This window comes from Hylobates moloch, unplaced genomic scaffold (genome assembly GCF_009828535.3).
Source record: "Hylobates moloch isolate HMO894 unplaced genomic scaffold, HMol_V3 SCAFFOLD_12, whole genome shotgun sequence".
NCBI classification, from domain to species: Eukaryota; Metazoa; Chordata; class Mammalia; order Primates; family Hylobatidae; genus Hylobates; species Hylobates moloch.
Window position 1 is genome coordinate 32,871,149 of NW_026652287.1, and position 25,306 is coordinate 32,896,454.

At 46.1% G+C, this 25,306-nt stretch overlaps 1 protein-coding gene and 2 pseudogenes across 1 annotated transcript in view; 1 reads left to right on the forward strand and 2 right to left on the reverse strand.

Annotated features, from left to right (window-relative positions):
- LOC116478080 (zinc finger protein 468-like) overlaps nucleotides 1-25,306 on the forward strand; it is a 42,523-nt gene that overhangs the window by 10,205 nt on the left and 7,012 nt on the right. Inside the window, 3 exon segments of the mRNA XM_058425042.1 lie at nucleotides 2,954-3,035; nucleotides 18,056-18,143; nucleotides 23,758-23,884. Coding sequence (XP_058281025.1) covers nucleotides 18,129-18,143; nucleotides 23,758-23,884 — 142 coding nt within the window. The 5' untranslated portion in view covers nucleotides 2,954-3,035; nucleotides 18,056-18,128.
- On the reverse strand, nucleotides 6,119-8,231 carry LOC116479462 (14-3-3 protein epsilon-like; annotated as a pseudogene).
- LOC116478082 (polyadenylate-binding protein 2-like) lies at nucleotides 20,538-22,055 on the reverse strand (annotated as a pseudogene).

Sequence of the window (25,306 nt, forward strand, 5' to 3'; positions counted from 1 at the left end):
CATTTAAAATTGTTTTTCAGGCCGGGTGCGGTGGCTCACGCCTGTAATCCCAGCACTTTGGGAGGCCGAGGCGGGCGGATCACAAGGTCAGGAGATCGAGACCATCCTGGCTAACACAGTGAAACCCCGTCTCTACTAAAAATACAAAAAAACTTAGCCAGGCGAGATGGCGGGCGCCTGTAGTCCCAGCTACTCGGGCGGCTGAGGCAGGAGAATGGCTTGAACCCCGGGGGGCGGAGCCTGCCGTGAGCCGAGATCGTGCCACTGCACTCCAGCCTGGGCGACAGCGAGACTCTGTCTCAAAAAAAAAAAAAAAAAAAAAATTGTTTTTCTCTGAAATTTGTTGTGTTCAGTTTACATTGAGGACTGCATGCTTTCTAGTCTGTATCATAGATTGGAAACATTTTCTGGTACCTGATAAATGATTTTATGTTGTTTCAGTTTGTTCTTGATAAAGATATCAAGTAACTTTTTCTTTATGCTAACATCAAAATTTAGTTGAAGTAGCCTATTATTCCATTTTCTTTCTTTATGTCACCTAATAAAATGGTGAGCTGTGGGCTGCTAAGTAAACATTCCCCTCAAGTTCCTCTGATCCATAATATTCTTTGCAGATGTTCAAGGATGGGCAGGATTGACTTGGAACCTTGTTCCACCAGAGCCCATGTGTTCAAGAAGAAAACATTTGTTCAGATCTCATTTGTACCACTGCTTCTCTTTCAGTGTTTTAAACAGTTATATCTATGTGTTCACAACTGTGTTTATTTTGAAGGTATTACTATCATATTTCTAAGAAAATAATTACATGTTTAGGGCCAGACGTGGTGGCTCAAGCCTGTAATCCCAGCACTTTGGGAGGCCGAGGCGGGCAGATCACAAGGTCAGGAGATCGAGACCATCCTGGCTAACACGGTGAAACCCCGTCTCTACTAAAAATACAAAAAATTAGTTGGGTGTGGTGGCGGGCACCTGTAGTCCCAGCTACTCGGGAGGCTGAGGCTGGAGAATGGCGTGAATCCGGGAGGCAGAGCTTGCAGTGAGCCGAGATCGCGCCACTGCACTCCAGCCTGGGGAACAGAGAAAGACTCCATCTCAAAAAAAAAAAAAAAATTACATGTTTAGGATTCATGCCATCAGAACCTTAGACGTTGAAAGAGACATTTCATTTGCTCAGTTGTATAAAATTGTCCTGGAATTTTTTCTTTCTTTTTTTGAGAGCAGTGACACGATCTTGGCTCACTGCAATCTCTGCCTCCCAGGGCCAAAGATCCACCCCAGTCAGTTCTCAAATGGCTGAGATCACAGATGCACACTACCACACCTGGCTAATTTTTTGTACTTTTGGTGAAGTATCTCTGCTTGAAACAACAGTGACTCAACCTGTAATGTACAGGTGAGAATTAAGACCAGAAAAGCTCAGTCAGTGACACTGAGCCCTGAAACACTTTTGCCAAATAGTGTGTGGCTTTTCCTTTAGGAGAGGGTAATGCTCAGGTGTGATTTGAATTTTTTAATAGATTCCTGTCCTCCAAAAATGTAAAAAATAAAAATACAAGAATGGAAAAAACAGGGTATTAGACTCAAATTGTATTGAGCCTATTCTTGTCTCTGTCCACACTCACTGCTTTTCTTTATCTCATCTCACAGCTTTAACCCGCCTACCCATGTCCCCTGCAGGCCTCTCCCCTGAGTTCTACAATCCTGTGTCCAGTTGTCTCAGCTCTCTGCTGGGACATCAAACAGGCATCTCCACCTTCACGTGTCCATAAGTGACTTCCTAAACCCCCAAACACATTCCCTTACAGTCCTACATGTCTCAGGTGAGGGTGACAGTGTATTTCTGGAAGCTTAGCCAAGCTTGACAGCATGTATTTTAAATATGGGAGATATATTATTTGTAAGTGTTGTCATTTGTAATGTAAAGAGAAATTTGCATGTATACATGAAAAGACTGAGAAAATACATCATTTCCAAAATTCCTTGAGGTGTGAGAAAAATGTTTCAAGGCCTCATCCCTACAGATCTGGGCTCCCAGGACCCTTCTGACCTCATCTCCTGCCTACGTCCTCCTCGCTCCCTCTGCTCCAGCCATGCAGGCTTCTTTCCTTTTTCTGGGGCTGAGGTTGCTCCTGTCTCAGGGCCTTCACTTGGGCTGTCCCTCTGCCTAGGACTCTGTGGCCCCTCAGCTGCAAGTGACAAGTAGCGTTTCCTCCCTAAATCTTTCTTCTGACATCACTTTTTCTATGCAAACTTTTGTGATCACGCACAGTCCCCCATTTGACATGGCAGCCCCATCTTCACCCCCACCTCTGGTCCATATTGCCTGTTCTGTGTGATTCTTTTTGCTCCTTCACTGTTCACTGGATCCTGGTGGGAACAAGTCCCCAAGTGGAGAGCAGAGCCAGAAGGTGGGGCTGTGCTGGGCTGGTGACCTCTGAGTGGAGCTCAACCCTAGCTTCACATTAGGGTTCTTAGGCATTTTGCAAATACATCTTTTATGCTGTTTTATCAGAGATTGCTATTATCACAGTTTGGGACCCACCCTCAATAATACCTACAATGGCACAGGTGATTCTTATCTGTCTCCAGCATTGAAAATCAAGGCAGTTTCCTCTATGTTGAGAGCTGAGATCAGCCTGTGATCCACACGGAGGTGAGGATGCTGTGCTCTGCATGGGGTTGGGTTAGGGCCAGATCTGTGCCCTGAAGGTTTGTGTCCTCCTGCAGTGTGTGTGTGGACTTTTCCAGGAGGGAGCAAGACCTGAAAACAGGTCAAAATTACCCTTGTAGGTTTTCCTGTGGCACCTTCTTATCTCTGCATAATCATTGGTGCAGTGGGCAACAGAGGACCCTCTTTCTCCCAGGTGACGTCTCCCCTGTGTGTGTGCATTTTGTCACAGGAAAGGAGGGAGTGATTTCCAAACATTAAATCTCTGCTTTTTTTCACATACAGGATTGATTTCCAAAGACTCATGTTATGTGAGAAAGACATCAAGAAGAGCAAAGAAAAGGAGCCAGGGCTGGCTGTTCCTCAGGTGAAGTGATATTCCTCGGTGGATTCTTCTGTCTCTTTCCATTCTGAAATGTCAGGTATTGTAGTAGCCAGTCTTCTGTGAGTCTGAAGCATCCTGCCTCACACTTTTGCTGGCACTCACCCATGCCTTTTCTCAGTCCTTGTCATCTTTACTTAAATTCCATCTCCTATTACCTAGTGACATGAGCTTGGGAAGAGGCTCCACTGGGCATGGTCCTGGGAAGGGCTCACACCAGAGATGGATGGAGACGGGGCATGGGCCCCATGGCATCAGTGATGTTGGGCAGCAGGGATTGTTCAGGGGCCACATCTGGATGCACGTTTAGCTCTTTGTGGACCAGATCAGAGAAACTGTATATGAAAGTTATATATTGTGGGTAAAGGAAGAGAGACCAGGCTGTTACTGTGTGTATGTAGAAAAAGGAAGAGATAAGAGACTCCATTTTGGGCCGGGCGCGGTGGCTCACGCCTGTAATCCCAGCACTTTGGGAGGCCGAGGCGGGCAGATCATGAGGTCAGGAGATCGAGACCATCCTGGCTAACACGGTGAAACCCCGTCTCTACTAAAAATAAAAAAATTAGCCAGGCGAGGTGGTGGGTGCCTGTAGCCCCAGCTACGCGGGAGGCTGAGGCAGGAGAATGGCGTGAACCCTGGGGGGCAGAGCCTGCAGTGAGCTGAGATCACGCCACTGCACTCCAGCCTGGGTGAAAGAGCGAGACTCCTTCTCAAAAAAAAAAAAAAAAAGGAAACTCCATTTTGATCTGTACTAAGAAAAATTCTTCTGCTTTGAGATACTGTTAATCTATAACCTTAGCCCCAAACCTGTGCCCACAGAAACATGTGCTGTATTGAATCAAGATTTAATGAATCTCGGGCTGTGCAGGATGTGCTTTGTTTAAAAAGTTCTTGCAGGCAGTATGCTTTGTAGAAGGCATCGCCATTCTCCATTCTTGATTAACCAGGGACACAAATGCACTGCGGAAAGCTGCAGGGACCTCTGCCCAAGAAAGCCTGGGTATTGTTCAGTTTTCCCCCCATGGAGATAGCCTGAGATAATGGCCTCATGGGAAGGGAAGGACCTTACAGTCCCCCAGCCTGACACCTGTAAAGGGTCTGTGCTGAGGAGGATTAGTGAAAGAGGAAGGTCTCTTTGCAGTTGAGATAAGAGGAAGGCATCTGTCTCCCGCTCATCCCTGGGAATGGAATGTCTCAGTGTAAAACCCAATTGTATATTCTGTTTACTGACATAGGGAGAAAACTGCCCTATGACGAGGTGAGACGCTGGCGGCAATACTACTCTTACTGCACTGAGATGTTTGTGTAAAGTCAGACATAAATCTGGCTTATGTGCACATCCAGGCATAGCAACTTTCCTTAAACTTATTTATGACACAGAGTCCTTTGCTCACGTGTTTTCCTGCTGACTCTCTCTCCACCATCACCCTGTAGTCCTGCCACACTCCCCTCGCCAAGATAGTAGAGTTAGTGATCAATAAATACTGAAGGAACTCAGAGTTCAACGCCGGCGCAGGCCCTCATTTGCTGAGCGCCGCTCTCCTGGACCCACTTTTCTCCCTCTATACTTTGTCTCTGTGTCTCATTTATTTTCTCAGTCTCTTATCTCCACCTTGTGAGGAATACCCACAGGTGTGGAGGGGCAGGCCCCCTTCAGTACATTAATGTGCATTGGTATCTGATAAATTCTGGAAAAGGAGACAAACTAGGGGAGATATTTTGTGTCTGACTTTGTAATACATTTGAAGCTACACTAGCGAGTCAATATGTCTCTGACTCCAAACTTTTTTTTTGAGAGACAGGGTGTCACTCTGGGGTGCAGTCTGGAGTGCAATGGAACAATTATGGTTTACAGCAGCCTCAAATTTGTGGGCTCAAATGATACCCACATTAGCCTCTCAAGGAGCCAGGATGACAGGCATGTGCTACCATGCCTGGCTAATTCTAATTTCATAGAAGGTGAGAATGAGAACTATATGCAGAATGAGGGAGGGAAACAGTAATGAAGACAAAGGGGGACTCTGGGTGCAGATGAGCAGTGAGTTGATTGGATGTGATGATGAAGTGATGACATGTTGTTTTCTCTCATTTTAACATAATGAATTTAAGTCCCTCTGGTCAATATTCTCTGCAGATGTTGAAGGATGGGCTGGATTGACTTTGAACCTTGGTTTAGCAGGGCCCATGTGTTCATGAAGAAAACATTTGCTCAGATTTCATTTCTACAGCTGCCTCTTTTTCAGTGTTTTAAATACCTAGAGCTATGTGTTCACAAGTTTTCAGTGTTTTAAACACCTGCAGCTATGTGTTCACAATGTGTACATTTTGAACATATTTCCGTGATTTTCTGGGAGTGAGTAATTACATGTTTGGGATTGATGCCATCAGAACCATAGACCTCAAAAGAAGTTTCTCTCGCTCAGGAATATACAAGATGGTTTTGGAATGCTTTTTTCGAAGTGGCATGCCACTCTGTCACTTAGGCTGGAATGCAGTGTTACAGTTTTGGATCACTGTAACCTCTGTGTCCCAGGCTCAAGTGATCTTATTGCATCAGCCTCCCAAGCAGCTGGGACTACAGATGTGTGCCATGATGCCTGGCTAATTTTTTGTATTTTTGGTAGAGATGGGTTTCACCATGTTGCCCAGGTTGGTCTCAAACTTCTGGGCTGAAGTGATCTGCCTTCCTCAACTTCCCAACATGCTGGGATTACAGGGGTGAGCCACACTCCCAGCTTGTTTTGGAACTTTCTAGTGGAGGAAAACCAAGGCAGCCTGTTGGGCCTTCCAGGCCATCACATGGGAATCAGCCACAGCTCCTTCCTCCTCACCTCAGAGCTTCTCAGGATAACTTGGTGAAATATCTCCCACTGTGATCCTCAGTGAGCCCACCTGTAACATAAAGGTGAGGAGTAAGACCAGAAAAGCCCAGTCAGAGTGACACTGACCCTGAACTGACTGACAGCATACAATGTGTGGCTTTTCTTCTGGGAGAGTGTAGTGCTCAGTTTTAACTGGAATTTTTTTTTTTGACATTTTAAAGTTAGGTTTGTTTCACTTAAGTTTAATGTTAACTCCATGCTGTGTTTTAGTAAGAGCAATATAGATTCTGTAACTGTGGCTCCAGTCAGATATCCAGTATTACAAATTATCTTGAAGTTAGACATACTGAACAAAAGAGGTTGAGTGAGTGAAGGAGGGGAGGAGTGAGGGGAAGGAGGTAGAGGGAGGCCAAAGGAGAAGAAACGAAGCATTGAACAACCATGTGGGCTTCTCCGTAGCACCCTCAATGCTAACCTGCTTCAGTGGGATAGTAAAGTAGGCAAGAATGAGCAGCCACGGGTTGTTGAACTATTAACCAGCACCATGCTTTTCAGCAACATTTCAGCAGAGTTTGAAACATTTTTTACAGCAAAACCATTACAACAAACTCCCTCCCCAAACAACCTTTAACCATCTCAAGCTAACACCCAATTACTTTCAAACATTGGTATAAAATACAGTTTAAGCCATTAGAAAAATGAAAACTGATAGCACTTACACCTCTATCATGTGATTTACCTCTCTCTTAGGTGCTTGCCTCACCTAGAGGTCTAATGGCTTTCAAATGTCATTTCCATTTCTAATGGTGATCTTGTCACATCTGACACGGAGACAATGCAGTAATGCTGAAGAAGCCTCTATGTAGTCCGGTTAATGTCTTAAAGAACCTAAAAGCTGGGACCAGTAAAATCCACAGAAATTCACTCTTGCTTTTAAGAACTTTTGAAAACTGTTAAAAAAAAAAATCAAACAAACAAACAAACAAACAAAAACAGGGCAGGGAGCAAATTCTGAGACAAAAGTAAAAGTCAGATTTGGTGGTTCTCGGTGACATGGGGAGTTTCCAAGGGGTGGAATGGGGAGGACTGGGGTGGTCACAGATCGTTTCTCTTGTTGGCTTTTATGGCTCACTAATTTGAGTCTTCCACATCCTGCAGACCTTATTTATTCTACTCTTCACCGTCACCCTGCATGTCCAAAGTCCGTAGTGTCAGATTATCATGAAACAACTGCATGATAAGTGTAGAGTCCTTATAGCTTTCTTCACTCAGCGTATCCAGTTCTGCAATGCATTATCCAAAGCTGCCTTTGCCAACCTGCAGGCATGATCAGGGGAATTAAGAATTTCCTAGTAGAATATAGAACAATTGAGAGCAAGACCTAAGCGGATAGGATGCGATGGTGGAAGTTCTGTCAATGCAATATCAGTAACAGCTATATCAGCCACTAGACTGTTTTCTGCAGCCTCCTTCCTGTCATTTTCTGTGGCAAATTCTTCCAGATACCTGTGGTAGTCCCCTTTCATTTTTATAATAGAAAACCTTGGACTCACCAGTGTTAGCTGCTGGAATGCAGGGTTTGTCCAGTACATCCAGAATGTCACAACAGATTGTTAGCTCAGTCTCAACCATTTGCCAGTATCCCCAAATCATTCCTCACCTGTCTTCTCCTCCCTTGTTTTCTTCTTCCTGTTCAATGCAGCTGATTATTATCCAGGAGGCCCTTGTAGCTCCAATCCCATTCTTACATGCAACAGATAGAAGGTTTCTTTCTCCAACAGTCAGTTCCACATCCGTCCCTGTTACTGTCTTCATGGACTCTTCTCAACAGTGGCTCTGGCAGGGTCCGCACTACAGATGGAAGTGGATAGTGTCTCCAGACTTCCTTTTTTTTTTTTGAAGACAGGGTCTGGCTCTGTTGCACAGGCTGGAGTGCAGTGGCATGATCTCGGCTCACTGCAGCCTCCCCATCCCAGGTTCAAGCAATTCTCCTTCCTCAGCCTCTTGAGTAGCTGGGACTATAGGCGTGTGCTGCCCATCCAGCTATTTTTGTATTTTTAATAGAGGTGGGGTTTCACCATGTTGGCCAGGATGGTCTTGATCTCCTGATCTTGTGATTCACCCCCCTTGGCCTCCCAAAGTGCTGGGATTACAAGCATGAGCCACCGCGCCCAGCCTTAACTCGAATTTTAAATGGATTCCAGTCCTCCAGAAGTAAAAAAAAAAAAAAAAAAAAAAAAAAAAAGCAAAAGAAGATCAAAAACAGCGATTAGACTCAAATCACCTTGAACTTTATCATCTCACAGCTTGAACCCACCTACACGACTCCATGTCCCCTGCAGGCCTCTCCCCTGAGCTCTACAATCCTGTGTCCAGTTGTCTCCTCAGCTCTCTCCTGGGACATCAATCAGGCACCTCCACCTTCACATGTCCAAAAGTGACTTCCTAAACCCCCAAACACATTCCCTTGCAGTCTGCACATCTCAGATGAGGGTGACTGTACGTCCAGAAACTTAGCCGAACTTGACAGCATATATTTTAAATATGAGAAATAAATTACATTATTTGGAAGTGCTGTAATTTGTAATGTAAAGAGAAATTTGCATGTATACCTGAAAGGACGGAGAGGATACATCACTGCTAAAATTCTTTTTGTGTGTGTATGTGTTGGAGTTTGACTCTTCTCGCCCAGGCTGTAGTGCAGAGCTTGATCTCTGTGGGCGGAGGATTACCCAGGTGCCGAGGCAAGAGACTGAAGGCACAAACTGTTTCAGTATAATAGAGAAAATAGTTAGAATAAGAATAGTCATAATACAAATTAGATATAGAGATGATCATGGACAATTATCAATCATTATTACAAACATTATTAATCATTAGCTTTTAATATTACTCTTTGTTGCATTACTAATATAACCTAGGAATAACCGGCAGGTATAGGGTCAGATGCTGAAGGGACATTGTGAGAAGTGACCTAGAAGGCAAGAGGTGAGCCCTCTGACACTCCCACATAAGGGCCGTTAATAGTAAGAAGGAGCTGGGCATGGTGGCTTATGCCTGTAATCCCAGCACTTTCGGAGGCCGAGTCGGGTGCTCAGGAGTTCAAGACTAGCCTGACCAAAATGGTGAAACCCTGTCTCTACTAAAAATACAAAATTTGGGACGGGCGCGGTAGCACATGCCTGTTATCCCAGCACTTTGGGAGGCCGAGGCGGGCAGATCATGAGGTCAGGAGATCGAGACCATCCTGGCTAACACGGTGAAACCCCATCTCTAATAAAAATACAAAAAAAATTAGCTGGGCGTGGTGGCGGGCACCTGTAGTCCCAGTTACTTCAGAGGCTGAGGCAGGAGAGTGGCATGAATCTGGAAGGCGGAGTTTGCAGTAAGCCGAGATCACACCACTGCACTCCAGCCTGGGAGAGAGACCAAGACTCCGTCTCAAAAAAAAAAAAAAAAAAAATTAAATACAAACTTTTAGCCAGGCCCAGTGGCAGGCACCTGTTATCCCAGCTACTCGGTAGGCTGAGGCAAGAGAATTGCTTGAACCTGGGTGACAGGGGTTGCAGTGAGCCGAGATCACACCACTGCACTCCAGCCTGGGCAATAGAGTGACACTCCATCTCAAAAAAAGAGAAAAAAGAAAAAAACCCTGTCATCATTATTATTATTATTATTACAGGCATGAGCCACTGCACTCAGCCTGTCTCTGTTTTCACAGACACATCTCTACCTACTCAGCCAGGGGATCCTTCTTCACATCCATGGTCTCCTTCATTGCCTTACTCCTCATAGACTTTACTTGTTTTTTTTGTGTGTGTATGAAATTCTGGAATCTATACAAGGCATATTGTTGAGTATATGCTTGAAACTAGAAATCAGAGGCCATTTAATTTAAGAGATGTAAAACTGCTTTCACCTCAGGCCACCACACTGCTGCTTTTTTGGATCTCTTTCATTCTTGTCCCTTGCCTGTATTGTAATTTGCATATTTAAGCTTGGTTCAATATTTTACCATTTGCTAAATTAGTTCCACCTTCCTCCAAGCTCAAGATTTGGTCTATCCTAGTGGAATTATATTCCCACAGACGTGCATGCACAAAGTTCACTCCTACATGCCCATTACATCCTGCCCTCCACCCTTGCCCTTCCTTTCCTGGCCTTGTCTCACATGGTACATTGATCTGGATGCAAATACTGTTTCTTTCTGGCCTATTGATTTTGCAATGCTGAACATCCCAATTTCCCCATGAGCCCCTCCCCTCCAACACCACTCTCCCTGAGTAAGTCAAGACTTTATTCATCCACTGGACAAAATTATAGGAGGCTGCTTAAATCATTGTGTGCAGGGCATGATGACTCAGCTCATGATCCATGAGGGATGGCTTTAGAACCACTGTCAGCAGCACAGCTCAGCCCTTGAGTCCCAGCTCAGCCCTTGTATCCCCCTTGTAATATTTCATTCTGTTCTCCTTGTATTTTTTGTGACTGGTTGTTTTCTGTACTTTCTTGGTGGACTATTGTGCTTAAAAACATGTCGTGGGATCCTTCAGGCCCAGGATCAAGTTTGTCCCTCACTTACTGTATATGCAAATTGGGGTCATGTACATGAACACTGTGGGCCTGCTGTACTTATTTGAGAACTTATTTGAGAAATAATTTTAATTTTTCTCCAGATTTTTTGTTTGTTGGTTTTTTGAGATGGAGTTTCGCTCTTGTTGCCCAGGCTGGACTGCAGTGGTGCAATCTCGGCTCACCGCAACCTCCACCCGCAGGTTCAAGCGATTCTCCTGCCTGAGTCTCCAAAGTAGCTGGGATTACAGGCATGTGCCAACACACCCAGCTAATTTTGTATTTGAAGTAGAGATGGGGTTTTTCCATGTCAGACTGCTCTCGAACTCCCGACATCAGGTGATCCGCCTGCCTAGGTCTTCCAAAGTGTTGGGATGAAAGCATGAGCCACCGTTCCCAGCTGCCTCCAGGTTTTTAAACAAGTTAGTGCTAATAGATGGCTTCATACATTGCAGCTTTTCTACGACAGGCTGTAAACTGCCTTTGTGTAATAAGAGTTGTCAGCCTTCAGCGATGTTGATGATGACATGCTCCTTTTCCTGTCTCCGTCATTTCATTGTCCTGTCAGAAACAGCTTAGACTGGCTGGCCACGGTGGCTCACACCTCTAATCCCAGCACTTTGGGAGGCTGAGGTAGGTAGATCCTTTGAGGTCAGGAGTTTGAGAACAGTCAGTTCAACATGGTGAATCCTCGAATCTACTGAACACAAAAAAATGGATGGCTGGGTGCAGTGGCTCAAGCCTGTAATCCCAGTACTTTGGGAGGTCAAGACAGGCAGATCATCTGAGGTCAGGAGTTCGAGACCAGCCTGGCCAACATGGTAAAACCCCATCTCTACTACAAATACAAAAATCAGCTGGTGTGGTGGCACATGCCTGAAATCCCAGCTACATGGGAGGCTGAGACAGGAGAATCATTTGAACCCAGGAGGCGGATGTTTCAGTGAGCCAAGATCAGGCCAATGCACTCTAGCCTGGGCAACAAGAGTGAAACTCTTTCTCAAAAATAAATAAAGAAAAAAATAATAAAAATAAGGCCAGGCGAGGTGGCTCATGCCTGTGATCTGGATGCAAATACAGGCCTATTGACTTTGTAATAGTGAACACCCCAATTTCCCCGTGACCCCCTCCCCTCCAACACTACTCTCACTGAGTAAGTCAAGACCTTATTCATCCACTGGACAAAATTATAGGAGGCTGCTTAAATCAGCACTTTGGGAGGCCAAGGTGGGCAGATCACAAGGTCAGGAGATCGAGACCATCCTGGCTGGCACGGTGAAACTCTATCTGTACTAAAAATACAGAAACAAAATTAGCCGGGCATGGTGGCAGGTGCCCGTGATCCCTGCTACTCGGGAGGCTGAGGCAGGAGAATGGCGTGAACCCAGGAGGCGGAGTTTGCAGTCAGCCGAGATCCTGCCACAGCACTCCAGCCTGGGTGACAGGGGGAGACTCCATCTCAAATAAATAAATAAATAAATAAAAATAAAAACAAAGGCACTGGTTCTATTCATGAGTAGTCAACACCTGTGACCAAATTCTCTCAAGGCCTCATCTGCAGGAACATCCTGTTGGAGAATAAGAAATCCAAACATGGCTTTTCGCCAATAAGAACATTCAAACCAGGGAATCTGCATCTTTTTTTTAATGTTTTTATTGTACAATTTGTTTTATACTATGTTTTCTCTGATCCCAGTTTATCAATTTTCCCAGTACATATTCTATGTTTTATATCTTATGCATAGTGAACTAGATAACTAAGGGCAATGCATGGATATAGAATTGCTGTATTTCCTGGCTGCTATTTAACTGTAGTTGTGACATCATAATTGAGCCCTCTGACACTGTTAGTCAATTCTTTTTTTCTTTTTTGAGAGAAAGTCTCTTCATGTTACCCAGGCTGGAGTGCAATTGCATGATCTCGGCTCAGCACAACTTCTGCCTCCCAGGTTCAAATGACACTCCACGCGTTAATGTCACAAAGTGCCACCAGGTGCAGTGCCTCATGCCTGTAATCCTAGGACTTTGGGAGGTTGAGGCGGGTGGATCGCTTGAGGTCAGGAGTCCTGGCCTACGTGGTGAAACCTTATCTCTACTAAAAATGCAATAATTAGCCATGCATGGTGAAGTGTGCCTGTAATCCCAGCTACTCAGGAGGCTGAAGCAGGAGAATCACTTGAACTCAGGAGGCGGAGGTTGCATTTAGGTGAGATCGTGCCATTGCCCTCCAGCCTGGGTGACAGAGCAAGATTCTGTCTCAAAAAAATAAAAATACATAAAATTTAAAAAATCACAAAGTGCCTGTTTTGCATGGATATACATGATATTCCTTGGTGGATTATCCTGTCTCCTTTCTTTCTGAAAAGCCAGGTATTACAGTAGCCAGTCTTTTCTGAGTCTGAAGCATCCTGCCTGACACGTTTCCTCGCACTCGCCCATGCCTTCTGTCAGTCCCTCTCATCTTCACTTAAATTCCATCTTCTAGGCCGGGCATGGTGGCTCACGCCTGTTATTCCAGCACTTTGGGAGGCCGAGGCAGGCAGATCACTTGAGGTCAGGAATTAGAAACTAGCCCAGCCAACATGGTGAAACCCCGTCACTACTGAAAATACAAAAGCATTAGCCAGGCATGGTGGCATGTGCCTGTAATCCCAGCTACTCAGGAGGCAGAGGCAGGAGAACTGCTTGAACCTGGGAGATGGAGGTCACAGTGAGCCAAGATTGCGCCACTGCACTCCAGCCTGGGTGACAGAGCAAGGCTCCATACCAAAAAACAACAAAAACACACACACACACACAAAAAGTGCAATAAAATTTAGTTTCCCAATATCAATTTAAAAAACAGTTTACCTGTAAATAATTAGGAAGACTAACCTTTTGGCATCATTGTCCCTTCTTATGGAGTGATAAAGTAACCTTCCTTGAAGTGTATCAATCCACAGCCAATCTACTTGCTGCACCCTATGTACTGGTCTTGAATGGAAAATGTGATTCTGCTAAAGCTTCTCTGTCTTTCCCTGTGTGCGAAACCTTAACGTCTCTACTTGGGAACACGGGCCCCCTTCATTTGGAGTTGATGTTTCCAGGTGGCTATCCTCAAGCTTTGTGTTCCAGTGAACTCTATAATTAATCATGTATTCTAAATTTTATTATTTACTGCTGACGTCAGTTTCTGTCGGTTGTAGCAGCCTCACTAGAGAGGGCACCTGTCGCCATGTTGTGAAACTCACACTTGCCAAAAAGACGTGGGTTAAAGTAATTCCCCTCCTTCTGCATGAAGCTAACTAGCTGACACAGATGGCCACCTCCATTACCAAGTAGAGCCAGGATGAACTATGTGTGACCAAGGCTGTTGTCAACTAATCTTCCCTGAGGACTGATTAGTGTTTATCTTGAAAACATGTACTTAATGGGTTGTGTAGAACAGTGAAGTTTCTCTCTTTTCATCCTCTCAGCTCTTTGCCTCTATTTCCCAACACATTGTGCTGTAAGGCTTATTTATTAATAAAATGGTTTTTATTTCTTCCTGTTTTGTCATGAAGATGATTTCTCATTTCGGAGAAGATTTTTTAGTTTTCAGTTGTATTTTCTCAACATTTAAAAAGCAAAGTACAGAGTATTTCCTGGGCCAGGCACAGCGGCTCACGCCTGTAATCCCAGCACTTTGGGAGGCCAAGGCAGGCGGATCACTTGAAGTCAGGAGTTCCAGACCAGCCTGTCCAACATGGCGAAATCCTGTCTCTACCGAAAATACAAACATTAGCCGGGCATGGTGGCGCGTGCTTGTAATGCCAGCTACTCCAGAGGCTGAGGCAGAAGAATCGCTTCAACCCAGGAGGCAGAGGCTGCAGTGAGACGAGATGTCACCACTGTACTCCAGCCTGGGCGACAGAGAAATAGCCTCAAAAAAAAAAGAGAAAAAGAAAAGAAAAAATGTAAATAAAAAGGAGAAAGTAATAGATCTCTTTTACAAATGTGCTGGGACAACAAACTGGATATCCATATGGAAAAGAGTAATGTTGTATCCCTATCTCGCACAAGCAGATTTTTTTTTTTTTTTGAGACGGAGTCTGTCTCTGTCGCCCAGGCTGGAGTGCAGTGGCTTGATCTTGGCCCACTGCAAGCTCTATCTCCCGGGTTCAAAAGCCTGAGAACATGGCCTGGGAGGAGGCTGAGACTCACAGGTCCCGCTCCGGCCCCGCCCTCTGCCGGTTCTAAAGGGCAAGGTCTCTCCGCTTCGCTCCCCGCCCACACCTCACCCAGGCCTCGCTCACCTCCTCGTTGGCTCCTCCCAGGCCTGGTTTCTGTCCTGCGCGCGCAGATTCGCGCAGACCAGGAAGCGGATCCCCTGGAATGACGGTCATGCTGCGGCGGTGAGTTTTGCTCTGTGTGGTATTGTTTGCGCTTCCCAGGTCCCCGGCACTTCTGTACCTGGGATGTGGGGTCCCCACAGACCTGGAAATTCTTACCTTTCTTCCTTCACTCAGAGCGAATGGAGATGTTCTACTGGGAGTCCGGAAGTACCTTCTTTTTAGGTTTAAAGTCGCCCTGAGGCTAGTCCCGTCCCCGGTCTTTCTGCCATAGGGCAAGGTATACGCTTCCTATCGCGTAGTTTTCCTGCTCAAAAGGGTTTTTTGACTCCTTCCGCACTGCGCTTTTTATAGTCCTCACCGGAGATGTGTATCCCCACCCTGCGCGCCTCCCAGCCTCGTCCTCCTGGCTTCCTGGAGCACAGCGCCGCGACCCCAGTCCCGGGGAGGCCGCGTTCTCTGTCTGGTCCTGGGATACTGCGGATCCCACCCTTGTCCGAAGGCGTCGTCGCCCCCCACCTCCCTCCTCCTCTTGCTGGGCCCTGGTGCTCCCCGGGTCTCCCCTCCGCAGTCACCGCTTCCCCTGAGCCTGCATTGGAGAAGTGCCCGGGGACTGTCCTGTGACACGGGGTGTTCTTGCCTGCCCAGCTCCAGCACTTGGAAAATGCGCTCCTCCGAGATGCAGGCGTCTTACTCCAAACCCTCGTGTGATTGTGTGGACCAAAGGGATCAGGAGACAGAGAGAGGGACTGAGAGAGCAGTAGAAAACCTGAGACAGAGAAAAGAAGAATGAGAAGGACCCATAACACATGGCAAAGTAGAGGATGGTGAGGGATTTGCCAAGAGACAGCAAAAGTGATAAAGCAAAAGATGAGAAAGCAGGAGGAGAAAAGCAACTGGAGAAATGTAGAGAAAAGCTAGATGTACAGAGAGATGAAGGACAGACAGCAAGATACGCAGAGGGGCAGAAATGTGGAGGCTCATCAGAGTGAGGAAGAGGAGGAGAGATGTGGAGCCAGGGCAAACAGAGCAGAGTGGTGCTGGTGGCAAGGAGAACAGAGGGAGAACCACAGCAGGGAGGACACCTGGGGATCTGGGGTGTCAGATTGGGTCCAGGGGGTTATAACAGAGAAGAGAGAATTTACCAGGGAGAGCAGAGGAGGCGCAGAGGCGGGAGAAGAGGCGGAAATCTATGGAGATTGAGGACGATCTAAAGATGGGGGAGAAGGAGCAACTAGAGGTTAAATAAGTTGCAAGGATGGAGCCGGGCTAATTTTTGTATTTTTAGTAGAGATAGGGTTTCACCATGTTGGCCAGGTTGGTCTCAAACTCCTGACCTCAGGTAATCCACCCACCTCCACCTCCCAAAGTGCTGGAATTACAGGTGTGAACCACGGCAGCTGTCCACCCATGTATTCTTGATTGAAAAAATTTGCTCATGTCTTAGTTCTGCAGCTGACCCTGTTTTCAAGGTCAAGAGCTGTGTGTTTACAGTTCTGCATTTTGTAAATGTTACTGCGATTTCCTTGTAAGGAAGAATTCAGTGTTGGGAGTCAATTTCATCCAAACCTTTCAAAAGAATTTTCTTTAACCCAGGTATGTGAAAAATGCTTCTCTAATTTTAAGGATGGGATGATAAGACCAGCCCATCCCATTAGCCCTTCCAGGCCCCCATGTAAGAATTCAGGCACACCTTCTCACTCATCTCAGACCTTCTCAGGGTAACTTCGTGAAAATGTTTCCAGCTGTGAGCCCCAGTGAGCCTCCCCTGCAACTTGGAGATGAGGGGCTAGACCAGAAAAGCTCAACCTGAGTGACCCTGGCTGCTGAAATCATTGGCAAAATAGAAGCGGTGTCTGGGTGTGGCTTTTTTTCTGGGAGAGGGGAGTGCCCAGTTGTAATTAGAGTTTTCAGTGGGATGCAGTACCCCAAAAATGAAAAAAAAAAAAAAAGCACAAGAATGGAAGAAACACAGCGGTAGACTCAGAAACAGAGACTGTCTTCAGAGGACTTTGTATTAGAATATCACAGCTACGTCTAAAGCAGGTCATGTCAGTCCCTGGCAGGGAACCCTCCACCTGCTTCCCATGTTCCCCAGGACAAAAGCCCAACTCTTCACTGTGGCTCCACAGCCCTGTGTTCAGGGCCCCTGCCACTGTCCAGCCTCCTCCTGGGAGCTTGCCCTCATCTGACTCCCTCTGCCCCGGTCACATTTGCTTTTCTCTTTTTTCAAACATCAAAATCCTTCCTGTCAGGTCACTGTCCCTGCTCTTATTCTGTGTTTCTAAATGAAGATGGCACTGTCCCTTTCTCCTTCAGGTCTAGGTTCAGAGATGTCTCCCATGTCCTCCCACCCCCATCTGAAGTTCCCTCTGCCCAACAGTGTCTATCACATTACTCAGGTTTTCTTATCTCTGTGTCAATCCCATCAGAAATGCACCTTTTTTTTTTTTTTTTTCCCAAACAGACTCTCACTCTGTCCTCCGGGCTGTGAGTGCAGTCTTGTGATCTTGGCTCACTTCAACCTGTATCTCCTGAGTTCAAGTGATTCTTGTGCCTCAGCCTCTCAAGTAGCTGAGATTACAGGTGTGTGCCACCACACCCTGCTAATTTTTGTATTTGTATTTTATTTTTGAGTCTTACTCTGTCACCCAGGCAGGAGTGCAGTGGCACAATCTTGGGTCACTGCAACCTCCACCTTCCAGGTTCAAGCAATTCTACCTCAGCCTCCCGAGTAGCTGGGATTACAGATGCCCATCAAGCCTGGCTACTTTTTGTATTTTTGGTAGAGACAGGGTTTCACCATGTTGGCCAGGCTGGTCTCGAACTCCTGACCTCAAGTAATCCACCCACCTCGGCCTTTCAGAGTGTTGGTATTACAGGCATGAGCCACTGAGCCCAGCCCAATTTTTGTATTTTTAGTAGAGAGAGGGTTTCTCCATGTTGGCCAGGCTGGTCTTGAACTTCTGAGCTCAAGTGATCCTTCCACCTCAGCTTCCTAAGTAGCTGGGACCACAGACACACAGATGCGCACCATGATATCTGGCTAAGTTTTTGTATTTATGGTAGAGATCTCCTGAATGGGAGCTCATTCCAGCCCAGCTCCCCACTGCTGCAGCTTGTGTGGGGGCTTCTCCAGGAAGAGAGCAGGAGTTTTCCTGTAGGAATTTTTTGTTCCTGGTGCAGTAGGCAGCATAGGGGATCATATTTCCTCAGGGTGAGGTCTCCTTTGTATGTGTCGTTGTGTTACAGGGAGGGGATGTTGATTCTGAGCAATAAACAACATATTTTTAACATTCAGGATTGACTTCTAAAGACTCTTGTTACGTGAGGAAGAAACCCGGAAGAGGAAGAGGAGAGCAAAGGAGTCAGGGATGGCTCTTCCTCAGGTGAGATGATATTCTCGGTGGATTGTTCTGTCTCCTTCCTTTCAGATACCCTGGGCCTTGGAGTTGGGAATCTTCTCTGAGTCTGAAGTGTCCTGCCTGAGATGTTTGCTCACCCTCACCCATGCCTTCGTTCAGTTAGTCTCATCTCTCTTAGATTCCGTCTCTTGTGACCCAGTGACATGAACTTGAGAAGAGGCTGCACTGGGCATGGTCCTGGGAAGGGCTCACACCCAGACGTGGATGGAGACGGGGTGAGGGTCCTGTGGTGTCAGTGCTGTTGGGCAGCAGGGATTGTTCAGGGGCCACATCTGGATGCTCTGTCAGGTCTCTTTGGACCAGGATTAGAACAGCTGCCAATGGGAGTCACGTATTAATGTGCACAAAGTACGTGGTAAATTCTAGAAAACGAGACCAATAATAGGAAATCTTTTCTGCCTGACATTATAGTACATTTTTAGGTAATTGAGTGAGTTACTGTGTTTCTGACTCCAAAAATCTTACTAGTTAGAATGGAAAGTTCATACATAGACATGAATAGTACATTAATGATTCCTTCATTGTTATTATTATCTTTTTTGAAGTGGAGTTTCACTCTTGTTGTCCAGGCTGGAGTGCAATGGTGTGATCTCAGCTCACTGCAACCTCCGCCTCCTGGGTTCAAGCGATTCTCCTGCCTCAGCCTCCCGAGTAGCTGGCATTACAAGCATGCACCACCATGCTCAGCTAACTTTGTATTTTTAGTAGAGATGGGGTGTCTCCATGTTGGTCAGGCTGGTCTCAAACTCCCGACCTCAGGTGATCCGCCCACTTTTGCCTCTTTAAGTGCTGGGATTACAAGCTTGACCACTGTGCCTGGCCTATTCCTTCATTATTTTAAGAATATGAAATCCATGTAAGTAATAGCAGGAGATTCGTTCAACCATTCTTAGCACATTGAGCTCACGGAGACTGTGGTATTAATCTGTGGAGAGCTTGTGAAACAGGTGTTTTTGGTAAAAATGGTTGCAATTTTTCTCAAATATTGGAGAGCACTGCTTTTTTTATCCAAGAAGATAAAGCCATATTCTCATTCCGCGTATTATTATTATTATTATTTTCTGAAACGGAGTCTTGCTTTGTTGCCCAGGCTACAGTACAGTGGCATGATCTCAGCTTACTACAAACTCTGCCTCCCAGGTTAAAGTGATTCTCCTGTCTCGGCCAACCTAGTAGCTGGGATTATAGGTGCATGCCACCATCCCCAACTAATTTTTTTTTTTTTTTTGAGATGAAGTTTTCACTCTGTCACCCAGGCTGGAGTGCTGTGGCATGATCTTGGCTCACTGCAAGCCATGCCTCCTGGGTTCATGCCATTCCCCTGGCTCAGCCTCCCGAGTAGCTGGGAATACAGGTGAGTGCCACCGCGCCCAGGTAATTTTTTGGTATTTTCAGTAGCGATGGGGTTTCACCTTTTTAGCCAGGATGTTTTCCATTTCCTAACCTCGTGATCTGCCCACCTCAGCCTCCCAACGCGTTGAAATTACAGGCGTGAGCCACCTCGCCCAGCTTTTTCTTTCTTTTTGAGACAAAGTCTCGGTTGCCCAGGCTGGAGTGCAATGGTGTGATCTCGAATCACTGCAGCCTGTGCCTCCCAGGTTCAAGCAATTCTCCTGTTTTAGCCTCCCAAGTAGCTGGGATTATAGTCACGTGCCATCACCTGTGGCTAATTTTTTTTGTATTTTTAGGAGAGACGGTGTTTCACCATTTTGGCCATGCTGGTCTTGAACTCCTGACCTGAGGTGATCTACCTGCTTCAGCCCCACAGAATGCTGGGATTACAGACAGGAGCCACCATGCCCAGCCCCACCAATTGTTATTAAATATATATTGTTATATTTAAACATCACATAATGTATATATTTGTTTAGTGGTAATGCTCCAAGCAAAGCTGCAGCTTAGATCCTTGGCCATAAAGAATCTCCTTTCCCTCCTCCACCCTCCTTCCAGCCTCCCTGGGTTGCTGCTACTGTCAGTTCCGTGCCAGGTGTCAGAGCAAGTCTTGTACACGTGTATTTCTGCGTTATGAGGCTTTAGAAGAAATTCTGTAGTAACTTAAAAAATATTTTTTCTTTTTTTTAAAGTCCAAACAATTTTTATTTTCAAAAACAACTTTATTCATGACACATATTAAAAAAAATTCCCACCCCTGGAAATGAGCTAAAAAAAAAAGCAACAAAATCCATCTCGCACCTCCCTGTTCCCACTTCCTCCCATTCCCTCCAAATAAAAGGGAAAAAAGGCAAAGGAAAACAAAACAAAACAAAAAACTGAAAAACAGAAACACCCCTAAACCCCCCAAAACAAGGTAGTGCATTTCCCCAGGGGGAAGGGGAATTTACAGTGGAGCTGCTGGGAGCGGAACGGAGATCTTCTGGCTACAGAAACCTGTAAAGAAAGACACTCAACACAGAAAAAGAAACACAAAAGGAAACAAAATAGATCACTAGGCAATCTGAAGGGGCAGGGAGCCAGAGAAGAGGGTTGGTGTGGGTGGTAGACCTGGAGGGACAGGAGCAGGCAGGAGGGGACTGTGAAAGGCGAGAAGAAGACGGAGGGAAGGTAACAAGCAGAACAGTTTGGTGTCCTTCCAGAGCCCTGGGTAAAAAAAAAAAAACTCCTACCACCCATGCCCACCTACCCTTGAGCAGCCCCTAAGGGGGTGAAGTAGGGCAGGGAAACATGGGGAGCAGCTTGCACTGTTGAGACGTGTCCATGGTGAATCCCCAGAGTGAATAAGTTGCCCCCTGCCCCACTCCCTGGGCCTTCCCCTGCTCCCCAAAACAGGTCCCTCCTCAGCAGTTTGTTATGGGATTCTCCCTCCTTCCAGTGTATCTTTTTAAAAATATATATATATATATTTTTTTCCATCAAGGTCATCTTCTGTTTTTTTTTTTTTTTTTTTTTAATTCTTTTTTTCTCCTTCTTTCCTCTTTTTCTCATCTCTCTCCTCCTAATACACATTTTTTTTAGTACGGGGAATACCATGATGTCGCTCTAGCCCGGCCCCTGTAGACGCGACCCCAGGGCCTGCTGTTAAAATCACTGTAGAATAGAGAGCGGGAACTGCTGCAGTTGGTCTAGGCGTGGTAGGGGGCTCGTGGAAAACCCCGGTCTGTTGTGCTGATGCCTGGTCTGTTGGTTCGTTTTGGGATCACCTTGATTTGCCTTCCTCTAAATAGGGACTCATCCAAGGCCAAGGAAGTCCTCGTTGACTCTTTGAGGACTCTATATATGCAAACCCTTTGGAATGGCCACTAAATTTGTCACAGAGCATGGTAACATGGTTGACTGAACCACAGCCATGAAAGCGAGCTTCCAGCTCTTCTGCTGTTGCACCGTAGTCCACATTGCCTGCATTGATGGAACGGGCATCAGCCTCCATCTTCTCCTCAATGGACGTGATCACTGGGCCAGGATTGTCTGGAGGTGGACTCATATTCATCCGCTTCTCTACGTCGTTCTGTAGCTCCTTTAGCTTCTCAGCTTCTTCCTCCATCTCCCTGACCACAGCTTTGATAGCTTCCAGCACCGGGTCCTCAATGGCACCGTCCCCCGAGTCACCCTTGACCAGTCCCGGCTCCTCCCCCTGCTCTTGGCTGCCGGTGGCTCCTGATCGAGGCCTAGGGCCTGGAGCTCCGGGGCATGGGGCGCGGGGCTGGAGCGGCTCCTCTTTGGGCTCGGGCTCCAACAGCAGCTCTTCAGGCTCCAGTTCCTCAGATTCCAGGCGGTTCCCATCGTCCCCTGCGCCCCCCGGGGCACCCTCTCCGGCCTCCCCACCGACCCCGGGCACAAGATGGCACCGCCGCCTCGGCCCGGAGGGCTGACCACCCGCAGCCCCAGTGCTACTGCCACCACCGCCGCCGCTGCCGCCATCGCCATCACCGCTCAGACTGGGCTCCTTTTTTTCGCTCTGTCACCCAGGCTGCAGTGAAGTGGCATGATCTCAGCTCACTGCAAACTCCGCCTCCCGGGTTAAAGCATTTTGCTGCCTCAGCCTCTTGAGTAGCTGAGATTACAGGCAGCCAACACCACGTCTGGCTGTTTTTGTATTTTTAGTAGAGAAGGGCTTTCATTTTCTTGGCCATGCTGGTCTTGAACTCTTGACCTGGTTATTCACCCGCCTTGACCTCTTAAAGTGCTGGGATTACAGGCGTGAGCCACAGCGCCGGGTCCATAATAGTTATTTTTTCTGCTCCTCTCCTTCCTCCCACCCCCCATCCTCAAGTAGACTCCAGTGTCTATTGTTTTCTTCTTTGTGTTCCAGTAAATATTTTAGTTTGATATTTGATTTTGCTAGTTGTGAATTTACATGTTGTCATGTTAGTAACCATGGCTAGCTTGCTTTTTGACATCTGCGTTGGAAATTGGCTGAATGACAACACGTGTGTCCTTTGCGATTTTTCCCTGTATAAAGGGTGCCATAGTGGCTGCCTCTGTGCACACCGGCATTACTACAGATATCTGAAGATTCCTCCAGGTCAGGCAGTTAAAGGAGTGATTTCTTCTAGGATGGGGCATTTCCTGTTTTCTTAGATCTGACAAGATTCCCCCCTGCCCCCAACTGCCAAAGTGTCCTTTTCCAGCAAGATGAGATTCCTCTTCAGTTAAACAAAACTTGCTACTTTTTATATTTTTAAAAGCTTCATATATGTACATACATATCCCCATACACATGCACACATACATACATACAAATACATGTATACACACATATGTATATATTTAGAAAATCTTTTATGTTTTGAAAATCTAGGACAAATGACAACCCTTTGTATTAACATCTAGTGTTTTGTGAGTCTCTAGCTTTTATTATTTTGTGAAAATATGGAAACACAATTGCTTTTTGTACTTTGAGTAATTTTGTTTTCATGTATTTTATTTTATTTTGAGACGGGGTCTCGCTTTGTTGCCCAGGCTTGAGTGCCCTGGTGGGATTGCAGCTCACTGCAACCTCCACCCTCGGGGTCAAGCCATCCTCCCTCCTTAGCCTTACAAGTAGCTGGGACCACAGGTGCCTGCCACCACATCCAGCTAATGTTTTTGTTTGTTTGTTTGTTTGTTTAATTTTTTTTTTGAGACGGACTTTCTGTGGCCCAGGCTGGAGTGCAGTGACACGATCTGGGATCACTGCAACCTCTGCCTCCCAGGATCAAGCGATTCTCCTGCCTCAGCCTCCTGCGTAGCTGGGATTACAGACATGTGTCACTGTGCCCAGCCTGTCTTTTACTGTGGATGTTGTCATCTTTTAAGACATCAGTCGTGCTCTCTCTCATCTAGATAATGAATGTCACTTGGTGTGTCTATGAAAGTTTCAAACATTTTTATAACAGGAATCCCACATTGACTTTTTATTTATTTCTTGAATTTTTCACAAACGTAAGAATTTCATACTGAAAGTGTGTCTTGACCTCTTCAAAAAGCATAATAACGACATCATGTGGTGAAAAATCCCTCACTCAGATTTGTGAGAACATTCACTACAACTAAATCCATGCTTTCCCCTCTCTCTTGTCATTTTCTGTAAAGATAAGAACTCCTCCCGTAACAATTTGGTTAAAATGTGTTTTCATTTCAGGGTCTATTGACATTCAGGGATGTGGCCATAGATTTCTCTCAGGAGGAGTGGAAATGCCTGGACCCTGCTCAGAGGACTTTATACAGGGACGTGATGCTGGAGAATTATAGGAACCTGGTCTCCCTGGGTGAGGATAACTTCCCTCCTGGGGATGTGCCCTTGCGTATCTTTGTATTTTCTCTTGTTGCCTCTTGGGAGCCACATCCTTACTTGACTAGAATGGAAGCCGTATTGAGTTAGAAATGAAAAGCTTCATGATGTAGCATCTGGACTTTCACTGTCCCCTTTGTTTAGAGGTTCTGCATTCTTCATGATAGCTCAGTGGAGCTTCCAGAAATAAAGTAGGCATAAAACCTTATGGCAGCCTGGTCGAGGTGGCTCACGCCTGTCATCCCAGCACCTTGGGAGGCCAAGGTGTGTGGGTCACTACGGGTGAGGAGTTCAAAACCAGCATGGCCAACATGCGGAAACCCTGTCGGTACTAAAAATACAAAAATTAGCTGGGCGTGGTGGTGCATACATGTAATCCCAGCTCCTAGATAGGCTGAGGAAAGAGAATCCCTTGAACCCAGGAGGCCAAGGTTTGCAGTGAGCTGAGAACACACCACTGCACTCCAGCCCGGGCAACAGAGCAAGACTCTGTCTCAAAAAACAAAGACAAAAACAAACCTTATGGCAGACTTTAAAGATATCCAGTTTCCTGTTTGCTTCTCCTGTGCTTTCAATTCTGTAGTTCTTGGAAGAGAGCTCGATGTCCACATATTACATGTTACAATGCTCCCCACGCATTCAGAAGGAGGCAGTCAGTGGAGGAATTAGTGAAATATTTTCCTAGATCCATCTGTAATGTCTTCTTTCCTACAGAAACATAGGGCTGGGACTCTAGAAAAGCTCCAGCACTTCATGGTCCTTTCTTTTTATAAGCAGGAGTCTCTTTCTGACCTGCTGTCTCCATGTTGGAGCAAGGGAAAGAGCCCTGGACTGTGGAGAGTGAAGTGAAAATAACAAAAAAATCCAAATGGGTGGGAATATTTGAAGTGGAAGCTCCACCTTCAAATAGTGTGTGGGGAAACTCTCTGCAAGTGGGAGAATTCTGTGGCAAAAGAAAAGTTTAAATCCTCACAACTCTGAAAGGACATCTTTCTTTGCCCCCACTTATCTCTCTGCTCTTTCTTTCTATTCTTTCTTTCTCTCTTTTTTTATGACAGAGTCTCACTCTGTTGCCCAGGCTACAGTGCAGTGGTACGATCTTGGCTAACTGCAGCCTCTGCCTCCCGGGCTCAAAGGATTCTTGTGGCCCAGATTCCTGAGTAGCCGGAACTGCAGGCACTCACCACCATGCCCAGCTAATTTTTGTGTTTTTAGTAGAGACAGTGTTTCACCATGTTGGCCAGGCTGGTTTCAAACTTCTGATCTCAAGTGATCCACCTACCTCAGATTCCCAAAACACTGGAATTGCAGGCGTGAGCTGCCATGCCTAACCATTGTTATTAGTTTAAGTAGTTTTGTCTTGTAGTTCTTTAGATATTTGGGCAGAGGTTATTGTTGC